This window comes from Urocitellus parryii, chromosome 10, assembly GCF_045843805.1.
Source record: "Urocitellus parryii isolate mUroPar1 chromosome 10, mUroPar1.hap1, whole genome shotgun sequence".
NCBI classification, from domain to species: domain Eukaryota; kingdom Metazoa; phylum Chordata; class Mammalia; order Rodentia; family Sciuridae; genus Urocitellus; species Urocitellus parryii.
Window position 1 is genome coordinate 69,990,074 of NC_135540.1, and position 22,461 is coordinate 70,012,534.

The 22,461-nt window shown below is 37.7% G+C and overlaps 1 protein-coding gene across 1 annotated transcript; it reads left to right on the top strand.

Annotated features, from left to right (window-relative positions):
- Positions 1-9,677: 9,677 nt before the first annotated feature.
- LOC144257285 (tetratricopeptide repeat protein 39B) lies at positions 9,678-11,636 on the top strand. The gene has a single exon (XM_077803473.1). The coding sequence runs from the start codon at positions 9,786-9,788 to the stop codon at positions 11,634-11,636; it is 1,851 nt and encodes a 616-aa protein (XP_077659599.1). The 5' UTR covers positions 9,678-9,785.
- Positions 11,637-22,461: the final 10,825 nt, after the last annotated feature.

Here is a 22,461-nt window from a genome sequence, read left to right on the forward strand (position 1 = left end):
CTCATCTTTACCCTCTCCCTCTCCTTCTGCCCTCTCTCTCTTCCTTTTTAACCAGGGATTGAACCCAGGGGTGCTTAACCACCGAGCCACATCCCCAGACCTTCTGATATATTTTTATTTAGACACAGGGTCTCGCTAAGTTACTCAGGACCTCACTAAATTGCTGAGGCTGTCTTTGAACTCACCATCCTCCTTCCTTAGCCTCCTGAGCACTGGGATTATAGGCATCAGCAAACTTAGATTTCATTTGTTTTCTTTGCTACGTCTCCCACACCTCTGTCTCTGTACTTCCAGTGTGTGTATGACCTGTACTTATTTGATAAAAATTGGTTTCTCCTGGCATTCTAAAAGCCCAGCATCTATGTCTATTTTAGGTGTTTGAATCACTCCCACTCTATCTGTTGTCTGACCTAGAGTGCAATAATTATTGCAATTATTGCAATTAATGTGAATAATTACTTTTTAAAAATACATTGAATGAACCACTTGGGTCTCAAACAATGCATAAGAAGATGGTGGGTGGGATGTACATTCAATGGTCAATTTTGCTCAAGTCAGCTTGATTAACAGTTTGGCTCTGGGCAATAATTAATTCTAGTTTGCAAATATCTATATTATAGGGGTTAATTCTCACCCTTTAGAGTAGTTTTTATCTATGCTTACAAAGTTGCTGATTTATACAAATATGTTATATAACCGTTCCACTTTATAAATAACTTAAAACACAGTTTATATTAATTACTTTCAAAGTGCTAGCTACATCTAACAAAGAACACACATGCTATTGTTCAGCTCAAACCACTTAATCAGCTGTGTTAATCTCATATTTTTTATATATCCACCTATTCATCCACCCATCTATTTACACATTGTACCAAATATGTACTCTGTGTTATGAACAGGGCTTACAATAGTAGTGTATGCCATGGCAGGTACATTTGGCCAGACTTTTTTTTTTAATAGCAAACTGTAGCCTAATCTTATGGATATAATGAAAGTGGGGGCAATTATCCAGTAAAACTTTGCTAGACTTGAAGTGGTCTTGTTCCTGAAAGACTTCCCCAGACTTTCAGGAGTCATTGGAAGTTTGAACAGAGGTGTGGCAGGGACAAACTTACATTTTGCAAGGGTCACCCTGGTTTCTGGGGAACAGAGTGAGGAGAGACAGAGTGAAGACAAGAACACCTGTTGGACATACAGGGATCCAGGTAAAGATCATATTGGTTGTGATGAGGGCAAGGGCACCACAAGTACAGGTGTATTCAGCTTCCAGATACATTTTGAAAGTAGAGCTGTTAGGCTTTGCTGACAGATGTGATCTGGAGTGATGGAGAGAGAAGAAGTCAGGATTTTTAGCCTGTAGCCCTGGTAGGATGGGGTTGCCATCTAGTGAGGTAAGGAACACTGATTCAAAAAGAAGGGGGCATCTGGGAAGTCTGAGACACTTCCATTATATATCACCATCAGGATTCGATGAAACAAACATCAAGTTTAACTAATATCTTAGGGAATTTTACAGTTTCAAATGCTGACTTCAGTATGACTGTGGATGGAGACAAAGAACACTCTAAGATTTTGTCTCTCACGAGTGTGTTCTAACTAAGGCAGATGTGCTTTCATTTGCAGGAGATCATTGCTCAGTATGGACTGAGATCTCTGCTTGTTCTTGGCTCACATTCCTTCCTTGACCTTCTCCTTTCTGCTCTGTATCACAGAAGGGTGGATAATTGCAAGCTGTGTTTTCTAGGGTCCCTGTGGGCTACGGGGAGAGCCTCACAGGAGACTAGAGTGTGGAAGGGAGGGAAGCCAGGATGTTTCTCCTGTTCCTTCTCTATCTCCTGCAACATCACTAGCCATGCTGAAACATCCTCTGTGGCTCTGCATCCCACTGGACATACTCTTTGTGATTCTGGTCTCTCTCCTCACTCCTCACCTCCAGAAGTATTACCTTTGTTCTTGGACTCTCTGACCCACAGGGTCTCCAGCTTCATGCCATCTGCTTGGCTTCTCAGTTTAGTGTTTAGAGCTGTTTCTGTTTTCTCAATTGGATCCCAAAAACCAAGATTCCTGTAGTAAGAAATGGAATCTGAGATAATATTTTTGTGTATACCATTCATTTCAAGGGAATCCCAGTGTTTGACTTGAGTTCATGTTGTATTTGCCTAGTCTGTGACCTTCTCATCCATCAGATTGAGTTGGGCTGGGGGTCTAATATTAATCTGGCCTTTATGCATTTTGATTTACTACTTAGGAATAAAAGGATTGACAATAATCTTAAAAGAAAATAACTCCTCCTGTAGTGGCTTGAGAGGCTGAGGCAGGAGGATCATGAGTTCAAAGCAAGCCTCAGCAAAGTGAGGCACTAAGCGACACAGTGAGACCCTGTCTCTAAATAAAATATAAAATAGGGCTGCAGATGTGGCTCAGTGGTTGAGTGCCCCTGAGTTCAATCCTCTGTATAAAAAAAAGAAAGAAAAAGAAAGATAGAAAACAACTCCTTTGAACTTTGATGCTTGAATGTCTTTTCTGCTATCTCCATCCTGCCTGGATATCTCATATGGAAATATTCATTAATTTCCAAAATTTACCTTTAATAGTTCTGTTCTTTATTTTACACTTAATAGTTCTTGTTAGATTTTTATTTTTTGATTATGACACTTCATGTAAAATCCAAATCAAACTGGCTGAATAAGAAAATAAAACTTATTGATTCTTCAATTGGCCAATCCACAAATAATGATTCAGATAAGGTCTTACCCTGGGCTCAAATGATTTGTCTATAATCATTCCCCCCCCCATCTCCATTTCTTAGCACATCTTACTCAGAGTTGTTTCCATCCTAAGGAAGTTTCCATGCATGGTCTAAAGTCAGGTCTAGGCAGTCCCAAGGTCTAAGTACTCTTTCCTTTTCAACTAATGGTGAAGAAACAAATGTTGGAATGGAGTGTCCTTGGTACTGATTGGCTCATGTTCCATCATTCATAAGTTAGATTATGTTCTCAGCCCTGATTGGCCTTCCGTGGGTCCCACTCCCATTCCTGAATTAATTGCTGTGGCTAAGTCAATACAATACATTGATAAGCCTAAAAACATACAGAGTAGATGGGACACACTGATTGGTGTAAGCAAATATAGAGCTGGACAGAATGGGAGTGGGCATATTAAAAAATTACAGCTCCAAAATTTGGTACATAAAGAAATGGATTCTATATAACATAAGGAAGTAAACTTTGCATTTCCAATAAAACCATTCTTGGTTTTACTTAGTTTACTTAATGCAGCAGTAAAACTATTCTTTCTTCAATTATAAATCAATTGACAATACATGTACAGGCATATATGCTTGGAAGGAGAAGACAAAGACAAAAGCTTACTATGTCAGCTTTTGACATAGTAAATAAACACATCAGAAAATGAGCCATTCCCTAAAACAATGCACAATTAGAACTGAAATGATCACACCCAAATTTGGAGGAAAATGTTGTCAATTAAAAAAAATGTATTGAACCCCCATGAGAAATGCAGCCAAAATTTCATCACTTCATTTTGCAAAATGGTAACTGTGGCAACTGAATATGCTGTAAAGTCTATACCTCTGTATAGATCTCAATTTGTGGCAGGTTGTTTACCTGTTATTCTTTTTCTTATAGGCCAATGAGCAGTTCCATTGAACAAAGCTTCCTTTGCCCCCATTCCTATTTCTCTCATTTTTTTCCTTTTGGTTTGGCAGGTGCCTAGATTTTTATCTTTGCGCAGGACAATGAAACAGCAGATGATCTGGTAAAAGCAACAGTGAGAACAAAATCCCATGTACAACTGTAGCTTAAAATAAAATGAAGTGAACAGTGATTCACTTAATGCTATTCTTACTATTAAATCATAGTTAATTATTATAAGTTAAGAAGAAAATATGTAAGTCTTAGTGAATATGGTTGATTGGTTTAATAGGAGTGGGACTAGACAGAATTCTATTCTATTTTGGCATGTGTGTGTGTGTGTGTTTTTTTAAATATATATATATTTATTTATTTCCAAAGTAAACTCTTCATTTTTTTTGAAAACCTCAGTAGACTTTTGGATATTTGAAGGAGCTATTGTTCTGAAGAGCTTGCTGTTAAGATTTTTTTTTTAATGCTAATCAATTAAACTAAATAATTTTGGGATGGCTTGTTTCTTTTTCTTTTTTTTTTTGTCTTTCTTTGTTTTTAATGGTTGTTCAAAACATTACAAAGATCGCAGAATCACATCTGTTACACATCCACATTTTTACATAATGCCATATTAGTAACTGTTGTATTCTGCTACCTTTCCTATCCTCTACTTGGATGGCTTTCCTATCCTCTACTTGGATCCTCTACTTGGATGGCTTGTTTCTAAAATCAACTTGGAAACACCATAGAAATAACAATAGAATACAGAAAACAGAGCTATAATGAAACTTATGTCCAACTTTGTTCTCTAGCATGATTGGGGGGAAATGTTTTAATCAGCTAAATATCTCAAAATGTGTTGGTTAAAACCAACAACCAATTATTATTCTTTATAACCTATGCCTGTACATAGTAGATCCACTGATCTGGGCTGGACACTGATCTCAGCTGGGCTCCCTCGTGCCCCCATAGTTAGCTAGAAGGTTGGCTGGGCTGTCTGGTCTAGGATGACCAGGGGCTGGGATGAAGCAACTTGGCTCCACGTGTTTCCCTTTCCTTCCCAGGAGTTAGAGTTCTTCACATGGCAAAGGTAGGGTCTCCTCCAATAGAGCATGGAAACCTAGAAGGTCTTGAGAAGATCTGAACTGGAACATTATCAGTTTGATGTTGTTCTCTCAGCAAAAGCAATCCAGATTCGAGAGATGGAGAATTTGATAATTCTTCCTGATAGAGGTGGTGAGAGGGCACTGAAAACTCCCAGTGGACACAGGAGGAATATAATTGGGACCATTTTTATATTTATCTACCTCAAGAAACTTGACTTAACTCAACTCACATGATAAACATCTTATTTTTAGGGGGGAAGAGTGATATTAAAATAAACATTATGTGTGAAAGAAGTTCCCATACCCAATTTAGAAACAATCTAGTTTATTAAAATAGAAACATTCCCGCCCCCCACCAAAAAAAAATCCTTTTTTTAGTTTTCTGATTTCTACCATTCGTTGACTTTTCCAATCATGGTAGAGAGAAACTTTCATATTTAACTTATTGTTAAATTTTGATGATACTTGAATTTTTTGACCTTTGTGAATAAATTACTAAGGGGGGCTTTGATTTTTCATACTATGGGAATAGTTTCTATTCCTTTCAAGTACCTTTAAATGAATTGCTATTTATATTTGAGTACTTGAAATTCTTTCCTGAAAAGGAAGACTGTGATTCCCAGTTAGTCATTTCTTCAATTAATACTGATGGAGTGAAACCTCCTGAGCTTCAGAAGCTGGGCTGTGTGCTCAGGATACAGTGGAGAGAAAGCAGAATTCCTGCCCTCATAGAGCTTGCATTCTAGCAGGAGGCTGGGCATGAGAAAAGCTAAGGATTATAACAGGACATTGGAGAAATAGGTTGAAGGAGAGCTTCCTTTATACAGACAGTTCCACCTCCATTTATAGGAGTGCAGAGAAGGTGAAAATTGAGCAGAGGCTATTTTAAAGGCAAGAAGGCATCCCTGCAAAGGGCTAGAGGAAGAGTTTCAGAGGAGTGCAGAATTTCATGGGACCTCAAGACTCCTCCTTGGAGTGTTTTAGGAATGGAAGCCCAGTGTCACAGGCACTGCCACTTCTCTGTCCTGTCCCTTTAGATCTATTACCTTCTGGATACTTTCCCTTTCAGTAGCAGTATGTGTTTATCTTTATTGGAGGGATAACATCAGACTTCCAAAATTCATTTGCATGCAAGTCCTGAGAGCTAGAAATTCCAGAAATGTACACCCCGGTGTGCCAATGATTGATGTGCATGGGGATGTAAATTCTCCAGCTCCCTTGCCCCTGACTGAAGGCACCTCCTCAGATCTCACCTGTGGAAGTGGGTTAAAGATGATATAATTGAAACTTTGCTTGATCTTTCAGTTTCCTTTCCTTCTGTGTTTCACTTCCTCACTTTCCTACTGATTTTCCCTAGAATCCTTCCTAATGCATGGCTCTCACATGAACTCTTGTCTCTGGGGTTCCTGACCCTAGGCAGATAGTGACAGTGTAGCCTACTAAGAAGAAGGAGGCATGAGATAAGGTTGCAGGGACAGACAAACCAGGAAGATTTCATAGGCCAGAGCATAAGCACTGGAAAGACATAGCCTGACTTTCTTTTAAAAAAAAATATCACTCTGTTTGACAGAGAGGCTATGTTGGGGGAGAGAATTGGTTGGAGGAGGGCAAGAGAAAAATCTTGAATTAAATCCGGACACTTACTTTCCTTTGTGCTGACATCCCTATGAATTTCTTTTTTATCTTTTCAATGGGGATAAAATGATCTACCCCTTGGCTATGCCTCAAAGATGGTGTGAGGAGAAAAAGAAAAGTGCTTTGCATAAACTTAGAGCTCCCTGGAAAAGAAGTGCCCAATAAAACCCACAATTATTATTGATAAAAATAAAAGTAGCAATGCAAGCTCATAACCAGTCTCTGGAGGATTTTCATATATTAATGGGAAAATAATATGTAATATAAAAAATGAAATACCTATTTCTAGGTTTCTCTTTGTTTCTAACCATTGCTGCTCCTTTGAGTGTTTGTACAGGCAGATACAAATATTTGTGCCCCAACTTGGTTCTCTCTGTGCTACAGATGAGGATCTTTTGGAAAATGGCAGTGATGATAACAACACTGCAGATTTTAAAATTCCTCCTTGAGGGAGGGAATAGTTTATTTTAAAAGTAAACAAAACAATACAAAAGAAAACCCCCAAAACAAAACAAATAAGCAAACAAAAACAAAAACCCACAATCACAAGCTTTTATACATGGAGGCAAAACTGTTGTTGAAAAATACTGGTTTACACTCTAGATAAAATGCACACGTCCACAGAATCCCATACAGGGCAAGTGAGTGTGTTTGTGTGTGTCTCTGTGTGTGACGTGTACAAGCATGCAAGCCTGGTAGACACTGTCTGCTCACTGGATGCTTTTCCAACCCAGTGTTTGGAAAGTGACAGATGGATCAGCAATGGCCGAGAAGCAGTGACACATATCTGGCCAGCATGGTTTTGATTGTATGTTGGGTTGCTGGCCAGCTACACACCAGAACTATTATTTTAGAAGGCTGGAAGAGAATTATTCAATATCAGTGGGAAGAGAAAGAGAGATGCAGGAAATAAAACAGACACTCTATGTGCTTGGGGGATGCAGCAAAGGAAACAAAGTGGGATACCATATCAATTCTATGTAAGAAGATTTCAAGTTCTCTGGGACTTCTAATTCCTCTTCGTAGAAAGACCATCACTACTCCTGGTGTCAAATGGCTTTCAATAACGCACCTGTGTGTCTGAAGCCACATCAAACTGTCTGAATTCACTCCAGTGCTCCACAAAAGTAATGTCTTTGAATATTTGGGTATAATTGTCACCATAATAAATTATATTCTAATTATCCAAGTGTTTTAATCATAAGAACTCTCATAGCTGAAATAACGCAGAACACACAGTAGTCTTGGGATTGTAAGTCTCTGTCTCCAAATAATTGCTGTAAATTCTTCTTATCCCTGTGGTTTTTCTGAACCACATACCAGGTATCACCTCCAGTGCCGTAGAAATGTGCTTGATGTGCGTGAATGTCAGAGGAACAGTATTAAGACTCAGCACCCGAGAAGATTAAATATTTCAGTTAAACCAGCAAGAACAATTGGGCCAATAGGAAAAAGCATGGAAATGTTTGCTTTTCTATTTCTCTAAAAACACCCTTCTGGTATTTTAAGGTGCATAGTGTTTTAAAATATACTGTGCTTGAACATTATGTCAAAATTTGGCCAAACCATTCAGTGCAGTCTAGACTCTGCTATAATGAGGATACTAGTTAAGGATGAGGATACATGTTAAGTCACTAATTTTAAAAAAAAGAAAACCTGAATTGAATAAGGAGCCCCCTGCCCAACCTAATATGTCTTTCTTTTTTTTTTTTTAGAAAGAAGGCCTGGGTTATTAAGCTAAATCTTATCCTTGTTTTAGCACTTGTCCATTGGCTGCTTGATAGGGTGGGAGATAGTTGTGAAAGTTGGTTTTGAAAAATGGTAGACAGAGTGGCAGAGTATGATAGAGCGACAGATGCTGCATTGCTGATAATTACTACCCAATAGCTTTAGAGATCTCAGAATCTGGTTCCCAGCTGCCTCTGCCCTTATTCTCCCTGGTCTTCATCTTCTGCAGTGTCTCTTCTATGATTTGGGCCTCCACGTAACTCACCCCCAACTGCTTGTACATTCTTACACTAACTTCTGAAGATTGTCTTTTCTTCTTTTAAATGTTTACATTTTTAAAAGTGGCCAAGGATACCATTTCCAATGTAAAAAAAAAAAAAACTGGGTCCTAGAACATACTAATTGCTTAATAAATATGTGTTGAGTGAATGAATGAATGAAAATAATTAGAAAATATAACACAAAAGAAGAAATTAAGAACTGGTCACAAACTTACCTTGCAGAGATGAACAATAACACCTTAGTTTTCCTCCTAAATATTTTCTGCAATTCTATAAACAAACAAAAAAATGAATCACTTTGTCTTTACTCTTTTGTTATTTAACTGTTTCCTCAGCCCCTGAACATCCTTCCATGACAATACATAGTCTTATGCATCATACTTTTAATGGCTACATAATAATCTGTTTTATAGAATATGACCATGAATTGTTTAATTAATGACAATGACATTAATTAACTTGACAATGTCACAATTTGACATTTCTATTGCTGGACATATTTATTTATTTTTTTTGCTATTGTAAATAATGCTGTAATAAATAAACCGGATATTGTTGTTCAGTTTTTGAATACAATCCTAATAATTTCCTTAGGATAAATTCCTGGAAGTGAAGTATTTGGGCCAAAGAATATGTGTATTTTAACACCTATTGACAAATCACCTATGATTTAGAGAGCAGATTTCAATATGGTATGAATTGAATCAATTTATTTGAATACCTCTTTCTTGTGGCTTTGATTCTAGCTCCTGAATTAACCAAATTCCCTTGTAAAATAGAGAAACAATTAAGCAGGAAACCAGAGAGAATAACCCACATTATCCTTGAACTCTAAATTCAAGCTCAAATAATTAATCTAGGCCATGAGTAGTAAACTACAGCCTATGGGTTAAACCCAGCCTGTTTTTGTATGACCTGCAAATCAAGAATCTTTCCTACATTTGTAAGAAAACATTGAAGAAAAAGTAAGGGCTAGGGATTTGGCTCAAGTGGTAGTGCGCTTGCCTGGCATGCATGAGGCAATGGGTTCGATCCTCAGCACCACATACAAATAAAAGATATTGTGTCCACCCAAAACTAAAAATTAATAAAATTTTTTTTAAATTAATAAAATTTTTTTAAAAATTAAAAAAAGAAAGCAAAATAATAATAATATTTTTATATGTGAAAATTGTATGAAATTGAAATGGATGCTCGGCTGGTCCGACAGCGCCGGGGGCGGGGAAAGCACGCGCTCCGGTGTGCGCGCCCCGCCCAGGAGTCGGAGGGAGCGCCCTCCTGCTCCTTCCTCTCTCACCAGCCCTTGGTTGAGCACCCAGCGAAGAAATAGAGTACCTTATAAGTTTCTTGATTGGTATTTGGGCTGCCGCAGCCGAAAAAGGAACATGGCGCTTGTAGGCAGCCGAGTGGAGCTGGAAGCTGATGAGGATACCTTTGAAGATGCCTTGGAAACCATCTCTATGTCTCCTCAACCAGATATGGCAACAAATAGCTTTCACTTTGCATCATATGATACCAAACGGGCATCCAGACAGCTTGGAACATCAAGTTCAAGCAGTTCATCATCGACCAAAGTGGATCTCAAGAGTGGCCTAGAAGAATGTGCAGTGGCATTGAATTTATTTCTAAGTAACAGATTTACAGATGCCTTAGAATTGCTTCGTCCAGGGGCTAAGGAGAGTATGTACCATGCCTTGGGTTACAGTACCATTGTGTTGTTGCAGGCTGTCATGACCTTTGAGCAACAGGACATCCAAAAAGGCATTTCTGCCATGAAGGACGCTTTACAAACCTGCCAAAAATATAGGAAAAAATGCACAGTTGTAGAATCTTTTTCAAGTCTTCTTTCTCGAGGATCATTGGAACAGCTGAGTGAAGAAGAAATGCATGCTGAAATCTGTTATGCTGAGTGTCTTCTACAGAAAGCAGCACTCACCTTTGTGCAGGATGAAAATATGATCAACTTCATCAAAGGTGGACTCAAAATTAGAACAAGTTACCAAATATATAAAGAATGTCTTTCTATCCTGCATGTAATTCAGAAGAATAAACTGGAGCAAGAATTCTTCTATGAGTTTGAAGGAGGTGTCAAGCTTGGAACAGGGGCCTTTAACTTGATGCTGTCTCTTTTACCAGCAAGGATTATCCGATTATTAGAATTTATTGGATTTTCTGGAAACAGGGATTTGGGCCTCCTGCAGCTTCGGGAAGGTGCATCGGGAAGAAGCATGAGGTCTTCACTGTGCTGTCTAACCATCCTGGCTTTCCACACTTATATCTCCCTCATTCTTGGTACAGGAGAAGTGAATGTTGGGGAAGCAGAGAGTCTCCTTGCACCCTTCCTCCAGCAGTTTCCAAACGGCTCACTCATGTTGTTTTATCATGCCCGAATCCAGTTGCTGAAAGGGAATATTGAAGAGGCACAAGAGATATTTCGAAAATGCATTTCAGTTCAAGAAGAATGGAAACAGTTTCACCATCTCTGTTACTGGGAGCTAATGTGGATTTATGTATTCCAACAAAACTGGATGCAGGCGTATTACTATTCAGATCTGCTTTGCAAAGAGAGTAAATGGTCCAAGGCAACATATGTATTTTTGAAAGCTGCAATTTTGAGTATGCTTCCTGAGGAAGATGTGGTGGCAACTAATGAGAATGTGGTAACTTTATTCAGACAGGTGGATGGCTTGAAGCAGAGAATTGCTGGTAAATCTCTCCCTACTGAGAAGTTTGCAGTGAGGAAGGCTCGTTGTTACTCCCCCTCCTTGCCTGACCCTGTAAAGCTGGTCCTGCCAGCCCTGGAAATGATGTATGTCTGGAATGGTTTTTCAATAGTGGGTAAAAGAAAAGACATTTCTGAAAATCTCTTGGTAACCGTTGAAATGTCTGAGGCAGCTTTACAAAATCAAAACTTTAGCGACTACTCTGTAGATGACGAGTGCTTAGTGCAGTTACTTAAAGGATGCTGCCTCAAGAACCTGCAGCGGCCCATGCAAGCCGAACTGTGTTTCAATCATGTTGTGGAAAGTGAAAAGCAGCTGAAGTATGACCACTACTTAGTGCCATTCACTCTGTTTGAGTTGGCATTTTTATATAAAAGCCAAGGGGAAATTGACAAGGCCATAAAATTCCTAGAAACTGCAAGAAACAACTACAAAGATTACTCCTTGGAGTCCAGACTACATTTCAGAATTCAGGCAGCTCTTCACCTCTGGAAAAAACCCTCCTCGGAATGATCAGGACACAGATGATGGAATTCCCCCCCAAATAGCATCGGCATCTGCATTTAGCATTTATGCATTTAGCACTGATAGTAGCCCATATAATGAATTTCTTCCTTGCTCTCCCCTGTTACAGGACTCTTTCCCTAGCAGGAATTGGTGATTTTTTCTTTAAGGTGAAAATTCTTCACCAATGAAGATGTATTTCTAATGGAAGATAATTAATACAAGTCAAGTCAGAATACTGCTTCTTTAGATAGCATGGTAGCAGATATCAATATGTGCTATCAATATAAATTATATAATTACTTTAGGTACAGACTGAAAAGGAAATAAATCAACTCATTATTTACTATAATTAGTAGTAAAAAAACATGTTCATTAATTATTTTACTTTGAAAAAAGTTTATAAATTCTTTAGGAGAGCTTTGGTAGCAATATACTCTTATTTTTGTGAGAAGCTGCAAGTCAATAAAAAATATTCTTCTGGTATAAAATGAAGAAATCTTAATCTAACAGTGGCTATTTTAATTGTAGCTACATTATCAAATACAAAAGAAATTCATCTGTCCCATTTAAAATTTTCCTGTTATTTTCTTTCTTTTTTTATTTTCTATCTAGTGCATTCGTAAGTAAGTACTATAATAGCATTAGTTCTGCTATATTTGTTTTCTCTCATGCCTAAGATTTTGTGCTGGCACCAATTTCTTGACATCAACTGATATTGTATTTTTGGAGTTATTTTGTAATTCAGGGTGTTATATGAAGTGACATTGCTTAATCTTTTGAGAGGCATGTGTGACGACATTGAATTTCTGATGTGTCTGACAATGTAATTTATGTAATACCTCATAAAATTGCCTTTTTTTCCCCCTTTTTAATGGAGAGGCAGTGTTCCGAGTGGTGAATTGTAAATTTTAAAAATTTGTTCTAATTAGTTATACATGACAGTAGAATGCATTTTGACACATCATACATAAATGGACTATACCTTCTTATTCTTTTCATTGTATATGATGTAGAATCACACCAGTCACGTAGTCATATATGCACATAGAGTAATAATGTCCAATTCATTCTACTATTCTGCCTACCCCCAATGCTCCTTTCCCTTCCCTCCCCTCACTACCCTCTGCCTAATCTGAAGTACCTCTATTTTTCCCAAGATCCTCTCCCCTTATCGTGAATTAGCATGTGCATATCAGAGAAAACATTCTGCCTTTGGTTTTTGGGGATTGGCTTATTTTGATTAGCATGATATTCTCTGGCACCATCCATTTACCAGCAAATGCCATCATTTCTTTTTCTGTTTTTTTGTTTTTGGTACCGGGGACTAAACTCAGGGGTATTCAACAACTGAGCCACATCCCCAGCCCTATTTTGCATTTTATTTAGAGACAGAGTCTCACTGAATTGCTTAGTGCCTCACTTTTGCTCAGGCTGGCTTTGAACTCAAGATACTCCTGCCACAGTCTCCCAGCCACTGGGATTGCAGGCATGCATCACCACTCCTGGCTTAATGCCATCATTTCATTCTTCTTCATTAAGGCTGAGTAATATTCCATTGTGATATGTACTACATTTTCTTTATCCATTTATCTGTTGAAGGGCATCTAGGTTGGTTATTGTGAGTTGATCTGCTTTAAACATTGACATGGCTGTGTCACTCTAGTATGCTGATTTTAAGTCTTTTTTTTTTTTTGGGTAATATTTATTTATTTATTTATTTTGATTTTAAGTCTTTTGGGTATAAACCAAGGAATGGGATAGCCGGGTCAAGTGGTGGTTCATTCCAAGTTTTCTGAGGAATCTCCATACCGCTTTCCATATGGTTCCAACCAAGTTGAAGTTCCACCAGCAATATATGAGTGTACCTTTTCCTCCACATCCTCACCAACATTTATTGTTGCTTGTATCCTTGATAATTGCCATTCTGACTAGAGTGAGATGCATTGTATATTTAAGTAAATTTTTTGTTTCATTGGATTGGTGACAAGGCACCATTTCCATTTGGCATTTAATGATAGATTATGTTGGCTCTTGACATTTTCTATACCCAGAGATATAAGTAGGTCCCAAGTTGTTTAGAATAAAAAGTTCATTGATTTTTCCTTCAGAGGGCAGAGGTGAGACAAAGTGGATAGAAGCTGTAAGGAGGTGAATTCTAGATTAATCAGTGTTAAGAAATATTTTTAATCATTAGAATGTTCCAACAGTCTTAGTCTAACTAGCTCTTTGGCATTGGGGTGAGTTTAGTAGTGCTATATGACTATCATTCCTACCTGGCATCAGTGCTTGGGCTAGTTGAATTTGAGGTCACTCTATGAGTCTTTGATAAGGGTTTCAAATCAGAGCGGTTTTGGGTATAAAGAAGAATATGCCCCTTTAAATAAAAGTGAATGTTTCTTCTTTCAAAGGTCCTTACATTGTGATAGGCACCAACAGTATCTGCTATTGATACTCATTATGATTCTATTTCTGTCCCTTCAAAACTATTGAAGCTATTGATCTTTGTGAATAGAGGTATTTCCCCCCTTCAATGGTAAAAGCAGTAATTAAAATGTGGTCTTTATGACCAACTGGAAATTTTTCTGTAAATGATTAATTTTTTATTTATTAATTTTTTACTCTTTTTCTTTCTAGTGGGACTATCCATATTCATAAATCTTAAATATATTTAGTTAAAATGAATTAATGAAGACTACTAGCAATCGTTTTTGAAACCCTAAGATTTTACTTTTCATTGGCCCTGGAATGGATCTGGGGACATTACCTTATCCTTTCCAGCTTTTCAACTGTAGTGGTTCTCCTTTCATACTGTTTTGTCTGGTATAATCTCCGCTTGCCACCTTGTGGCCATTGAACCGTTGAAATGTCCAAGTTTACCAGGATTATGCTGATTGTCACAGGGGCCTTCCTTCATACATGCTGCAGTTTTGTCTAAAGAATCCCAGGATCCTGCTTCCTGGCATTCTGGCTTTTGCTTGCTGTCTACTGTGACCACTTAGTCGCCACAGTTGCATCAGGAATTGTGTTGCAAATATCTGTGAGTTCACTTCTTCTGTTGAAGTGCCCTTAAACCTTCATTTCACTGTGTTCATTCTTCAGATGTTCCAGGTCATTGGCATGTTTGAACGTTAGTCTCACCCCTTCCGACCCCTGCTGAGCTTGTATACAAATTAAAAGTTCTTATTTTTTAAGGTTACTGTTTTAATATGATTTTATAGACATTCCTTGATTTTCCACAAAGTGTGGCTGTTAGAATTATAGGAGAGTGAGTGACTGTCACCATTGAAATGTTAGTAGATTTCATGCATAAAATAATAACTTATAAGATAGCATTATTCTGAAAAAAATTTAGTGAACTCTTTTTAATCCCTTAATTAGTGTTTCAACATTGACTCTCTCAACAGCCCAATCTTACTCTTTAAAGTTTTTAGATACAAGTTAACCACTTAGAATAATTTGGCAGATTGAAATTTAAAGTTATATATAAATGCCTTTTGCCGCCTATTATTATTTTGAATGTATATAATACTTAAGTGATGTGCATGGCATATTTTTAATCTCTAGACATTTCTTGATTATATAAGTCTATTGATTGCTAGACAAAACAACTTACTAGTATATAGACAATGTTTATACTGTCAGGAGTGCAGGGTTTTCTCTAAATTGTTCTTTCTCCCCAATTATTTACATTTTTTTTAAGTATAGGAGTTTGTTCTATAACCCTTTTGCTGCTTCCCTTGTTGGTGTTTTTCTCTTTTGTGCATTTACTGTTGGATTTAGTAACTTTAGAATGTTAAGCTTGAAATATAATGAAAAGACATCAGAATTTATCATATCATTTGGGTTGAGCAGTTTTGTCTGATCTTGACAGACTCCCTTCCTACGAGGGAATTGTTGAAATCCATTCCAGTCTGTTTGTAAAACTTCGTCACTATAGAAAGAAATGTAAGAACAATTCCATATATTGGGATAGTTGAGCAGGTTCTTGGCTGAGCCATTCAGAAGGCTATGTGGATCTAGCTTCAAGGAAGTCCAAGCCCCATTCCCTCCTGTCTTCAGGGTACCTGTGACATGTGTTAACATACTAATAATACTGTAACAGGACTTTGCATGGGAAAAAAAATCAAAGCAGCTGCCTCACTGTATTTAATAAAAAATGCCTACGATGCCTGCCAATTGGATATTTTAATAGGAAAAGTCAAGATCTGTGCATACCAAGCTTCAATAAGTAAAACTTGTTGAACATACAATATACTTTGTGTTGCTAATGCAGTAGTTCTTAGAAATGTATAATTTAAATGATGAATTTAAGGGATGCTGGCATATCCCATTGGGAACATTTGTTTTATTTTGCTGCTTAACATTTTCTAGCATATTGGGTTTAATTATGATAGTCTGTTGGGTATCATTTTTGGGGAAAATAAAGGTGTTAATGTCAGTGTAACAGAACTGATAGCAAGAGAAATCGAATAAATGAGTACATTAAAGAAAAAAAAAGAAAATTGTATGAAATTTAATTCTAGTGTCCTTAAAGCCTTATTGGAATGCAATCTCTTATTCCCATCCTGTCTGTGACTGCTTTTGCATTAGATGACACTTCAGTACTTGCAACAGAGACTATGAGGCTCGAAAAACCTGAAATATTTACTATTTGGCTTTTTCCAGAAAAGGGTTTGCTGAATTCTGAGCTAGACATTAGGCAGTCCAAGTGGAATAATTCTAAACTCTAGAAAAATTAAATTTGCCATGACAGTCACCACATTACCATTTTTAGAGACTTGCAATCATGAGCACTTCCAGAGTGTACCGGTGAGATCTTGCCAACCTGCTACTGTCTTGACCTTGACCCCAGCATTTCATGAGTGAGAAAATCTAGCACCTCAAACCACAAAGTACTCAGACGAGGGGTTTTCATGGTGAGCATTGACAATTTCCCAAGTCCACAGTTTTAGCATCATTGATACTGAGTCCTGAGGGCATGCTTTGGCTAGTGTGGCTGACGAGATGAAGTATGGCTCCCTTATTAACTTGTCGAAGTGCGGTGCAGCTGCATCATTTGCTCACCCATTTGCTTAACTTAAATAAAGGTTGGTGGTTAGGCTTCTGTTGCATTGTGCTCTCCTGCTAATAATCAGTGTATTTGTTTTAGAGACAATTAGCCACCTGGTTCATTCTCCCATTGAAGTCAGGTCATCATGAGTTACATCTGCTTTCAGGCCTCCTCAAGTCCAAGACATATTAAAAAGATGATGGCTATGATTATAAAAATTGTGCGGGGTTGGGCATCGATGGTACAGCATATTGAATTCCCAAGGAGGATTGAGTTGCCTCATTGTGCTCACACAAGCTCCTTTCTGCCAGTCACAAAAGAAAAATATGAACCAAGAACTCTTCGGTAGAACCAGAAAACCTTTAGCAAGGATGAGAGTTTGCAAAGGTATCCGTGAACAACGAACGCCTCTGCAAAGTGAGACCCCATTCCTCCCTGGGGTGCTCTGCTGACTCGATGAAAAAGTGACAAGTAAGCACGCTTGAGTGCTTGTGAAATTTGCATAAAATTGAAGTTGTTCAGACCTGTGGGTGTTGCCTTTTAAAAAAAATGTGCCCGATAATGTGACATAATATTAAGCATAATACACATTTGCTTTTATAATCCCATATGCTCTGGCAAAACTTAGCATTTTGGTGCAGAGGCTGCATTCTGCTAGGTCCATGCTGAATCGCATTGAGGATGGAAGCATCCTTTGCAGCTATCTGAACCCAGGAACTGAGGATCTATGACACTGAGGCACCAGGATTAGATGGAATGTTGGACTCTGAGCATGTGTACTATGGAGAGGGAGATCTTGTCTGTGAGGCTTAAAGTAATCAAATATGTGTCTTGGCTGTGGAGGAACTAGATTCCAAAGAGTGAAGTCAATATTGAACAATCTGATTTGGCTACCTTAGTACTAGTCAAGTGGAGACTCGGTGAGCCTGCAAGTTGGGAAGAATTGAGCAACTGTGCAAGTTACCATGACAGATCAACTCGATGTACTCCACACACCTGTCACTCTGTGCACCAGGGTGGAAAGTCACAGTGCATGTATGGTTTAAACTCAAAATCAGCAAGCAGTTTAAGCATCTAAAAGATGTTGATTTACATAAAACTCAGACCCTCCACAAAACTCTAAGAGATTATAGCTCTCACTACAAGTACACAATGAATTATTTTTTAAAAATTTTTATTTTTATTTTAGATGTTGATGGATCTTTATTTTATTCATTTATTTATATGTGGTGCTGAGAATCAAATTCTGTGGCTCCCATGTGCTAGGCAAGCTCTCTACCACTGAGCCACAACCCCAGCCCAGATTATTATTTTTATTGGTTCTTTTTAGTTATATATAATATTAGGATACATTTTGACATAATCACAAAAGCATGGAATGGAATTTGTTCTAATTCAGTCCCAGAACTTCTTCTCCCCACTCCCACTCCCTCCCTCTACTGCTGTTCTTTCTACAATTTACTTACAGATTTTATTTTATTTTTATTTTATTTTTTTTTACAGTTTGTCTAATTTTTTTTTTATTGGTCGTTCATAACATTACATAGTTCTTAATACATCATATTACACGGTTTGATTCAAGTGGATTATGAACTCCCGCTTTTACCCCGTATACAAATTGCTGTATCACATCAGTTACCCTTCCATTGATTGACATATTGCCTTTCTAGTGTCTGATGTATTCTGCTGTCTGTCCTATTGTCTACTATCCCCCCTCCCCTCCCCTCCCCTCCCCTCCCCTTTTCTCTCTCTACCCCTTCTACTGTAAATCATGTCTTCCATTTGTATTCTCTTGACTTACCCCTCCTTACCTCTTATATGACATTTTGTATAACCCTGAGGATCGCCTTCCATTTCCATGCAATTTCCCTTCTCACTCCCTTTCCCTCCCACCTCTCATCCCTGTTTACTGTAAATATTCTTCTCAAGCTCTTCGTCCCTACCCTGTCCTTGTTTACACCCCTTATATCAAAGGAGTCATTTGGTATTTGTTTTTTAAAGATTGACTAGCTTCACTTAGCATAATCTGCTCTAATGCCATCCATTTCCCTCCAAATTCTATGATTTTGTCATTTTTTAATGCAGAGTAATACTCCATAGTGTATAAATGCCACATTTTTTTTATCCATTCATCTATTGAAGGGCATCTAGGCTGGTTCCACAGTCTTGCTATCGTGAATTGAGCTGCTATGAACATCGATGTAGCAGTGTCCCTGTAGCATGCTCTTGTTAGGGCTTTAGGGAATAGACCGAGAAGGGGAATAGCTGGGTCAAATGGTGGTTCCATTCCCAGCTTTCCGAGAAATCTCCATACTGCTTTCCAAATTGGCTGCACCAATTTGCAGTCCCACCAGCAATGAACAAGAGTGCCCTTTTCCCCGCATCCTCTCCAGCACTTATTGTTGTTTGACTTCCTAATGGCTGCCAGTCTTACTGGAGTGAGATGGTATCTTAGGGTAGTTTTGATTTGCATTTCTCTGACTGCTAGCGATGGTGAGCATTTTTTCATGTACTTGTTGATTGATTGTATCCCTGATTGATTGTCCTCCTCTGAGAAGTGTCTGTTCAGGTCCTTGGCCCATTTATTGATTGGGTTATTTGTTATCTTATTGTCTAATTTTTTGAGTTCTTTGTATATTCTGGTTATTAGGGCTCTATCTGAAGTGTGTGGAGTAAAGATTTGTTCCCAGGATGTAGGCTCCCTATTTATCTCTCTTATTGTTTCTTTTGCTGAGAAAAAACTTTTTAGTTTGAGTAAGTCCCATTTGTTGATTCTATTTGTTAACTCTAGCGCTATGGGTGTCCTATTGAGGAATTTGGAGCCCGATCCCACAGCGTGTAGATCATAACCAACTTTTTCTTCTATCAGATGCCGTGTCTCTGATTTAATATCAAGCTCCTTGATCCATTTTGAGTTAACTTTTGTGCACGGCGAGAGATAGGGATTCAGATTCATTTTGGTGCAAATGGATTTCCAGTTTTCCCAGCACCATTTGTTGAAGATGCTATCCTTCCTCCATTGCATGCATTTAGCCCCTTTATCAAAAATAAGATAGTTGTAGTTTTGTGGATTGGTTACTGTGTCCTCTATTCTGTACCATTGGTCCACCCGCCTGTTTTGGTACCAGTACCATGCTGTTTTTGTTACTATTGCTCTGTAGTATAGTTTGAAGTCTGGTATCGCTATACCACCTGATTCACACTTCCTGCTTAGTATTGTTTTTGCTATTCTGGGTCTTTTATTATTCCATATGAATTTCATGATTCTTTTATCTATTTCTACAAGATATGCTGTTGGGATTTTGATTGGCATTGCATTGAACTTATAGAGAACTTTTGGTAATATCGCCATTTTGATGATGTTAGTTCTGCCTATCCATGAGCAGGGTATGTTTTTCCATCTTCTAAGGTCTTCTTCTATGTCTTTCTTTAGGGTTCTGTAATTTTCATTGTATAAATCTTTCACCTCTTTTGTTAGGTTGATTCCCAAGTATTTTATTTTTGGGGGGGATATTGTGAATGGAGTAGTTGTCCTCATTTCCGTTTCAGAGGATTTGTCGCTGATATACAGGAATGCTTTTGATTTATGCGTGTTGATCTTATATCCTGCCACTTTGCTGAATTCATTTATTAGCTCTAATAGCTTCTTTGTAGACCCTTTTGGGTCTGCTAGGTATAGAATCATATCATCTGCAAATAGTGATAATTTAAGTTCTTCTTTTCCTATTTTTATGCCTTTAATTTCTTTTGACTGTCTAATTGATCTGGCCAGTGTTTCGAGGACTATGTTGAACAGAAGTGGTGAGAGAGGGCATCCCTGTCTTGTACCAGATCTTAGAGGGAATGCCTTCAATTTTTCTCCATTCAGAATGATGCTGGCCTGTGGCTTATCATAGATTGCTTTTACAATGTTGAGGTATGATCCTGTTATCCCTAATTTTTCTAGCGTTTTGAACATAAAGGGATGCTGTACTTTGTCGAATGCTTTTTCTGCATCTATTGAGATGATCATATGGTTCTTATTTTTAAGTCTATTGATGTGGTGAATAACATTTATTGATTTCCGTATATTGAACCAGCCTTGCATCCCAGGGATGAATCCTACTTGATCATGATGTATAATTTTTTTGATATGTATTTGAATCCGATTCGCCAGAATTTTATTGAGGATTTTTGCGTCAAGGTTCATTAGAGATATTGGTCTGTAGTTTTCCTTCTTTGATGTGTCTTTGTCTGGTTTCGGAATCAGGGTGATGTTGGCCTCGTAGAATGAATTTGGAAGTTCTCCCTCTTTTTCTATTTCCTGAAATAGCTTGAAAAGTATTGGTGTTAGTTCCTCTTTAAAGGTTTTGTAAAACTCTGCTGTATACCCATCCGGTCCTGGACTTTTCTTAGTTGGTAGTCTTTTGATGGTTTCTTCTATTTCCTCTATTGTTATTGGTCTGTTTAGGTTGTCTATATCCTCCTGGCTCAATCTGGGCAGATCATAAGACTCAAGGAATTTATCTATGCCTTCACTATCTTCTATTTTATTGGAGTATAAGGATTCAAAGTAATTTCTGATTATCTTCTGTATTTCTGAAGTGTCTGTTGTGATATTGCCTTTTTCATCCCGTATGCTAGTAATTTGGGTTCTCTCTCTTCTTCTCTTCGTTAGCATGGCTAAGGGTCTGTCAATTTTATTTATTTTTTCAAAGAACCAGCTTTTAGTTTTGTCAATTTTTTCAATTGTTTCTTTTGTTTCAATTTCATTAATTTCAGCTCTGATTTTAATTATTTCTTGCCTTCTACTTCTTTTGCTGTTGTTTTGCTCTTCTTTTTCTAGGATTTTGAGATGAAGTATGAGATCATTTATTTGTTGGTTTTTTCTTTTTTTGAGGAATGAACTCCAAGCAATGAATTTTCCTCTTAGAACTGCTTTCAATGTGTCCCATAGATTCCGATATGTTGTGTCTGTGTTTTCATTTAACTCTAGGAATTTTTTAATTTCCTCCTTGATGTCTTCTAAAACCCATTGATCACTCAGCAACCTATTGTTCATTCTCCAGGTGATGCTTGCTTTTTCCTTTCTTCTTTTATCATTGATTTTCAGTTTCATTCCATTATGATCAGATAAGATGCATGGTATTATCTCTACCCCTTTGTATTGTCTAAGAGTTGCCCTGTGACATAGTATATGGTCTATTTTTGAGAAGGTTCCATGTGCTGCTGAGAAAAAAGTGTAGCTACTTGATGTTGGGTGGTATAGTCTATATATGTCAATTAAGTCTAGGTTGTTAATTGTGTTATTGAGTTCTATAGTTTCCTTATTTAACTTTTGTTTGGAAGATCTGTCCAGTGGTGAGAGAGGTGTGTTGAAGTCTCCCATGATTATTGTATGTTGGTCTATTAGACTCTTGAACTTGAGAAGAGTTTGCTTGATGAATACAGCTGCACCATTATTTGGGGCATATATATTTATGATTGTTATGTCTTGTTGGTGTATGGTTCCCTTGAGCAGTATGAAGTGTCCTTCTATATCCCTTTTGATTAGCTTTGGCTTGAAATCTATTTTATTAGATATGAGTATGGACACTCCTGCTTGTTTCCGCGGTCCATATGAGTGATATGATTTTTCCCAACCTTTCACCTTCAGTCTATGTATATCTTTTCCTATCAAATGCGTCTCCTGTAGACAGCATATTGTTGGGTCTTGTTTTTTGATCCATTCTACTAGCCTGTGTCTCTTAATTGGTGAGTTTAAGCCATTAACATTTAGGGTTATTATTGAGATATGGTTTG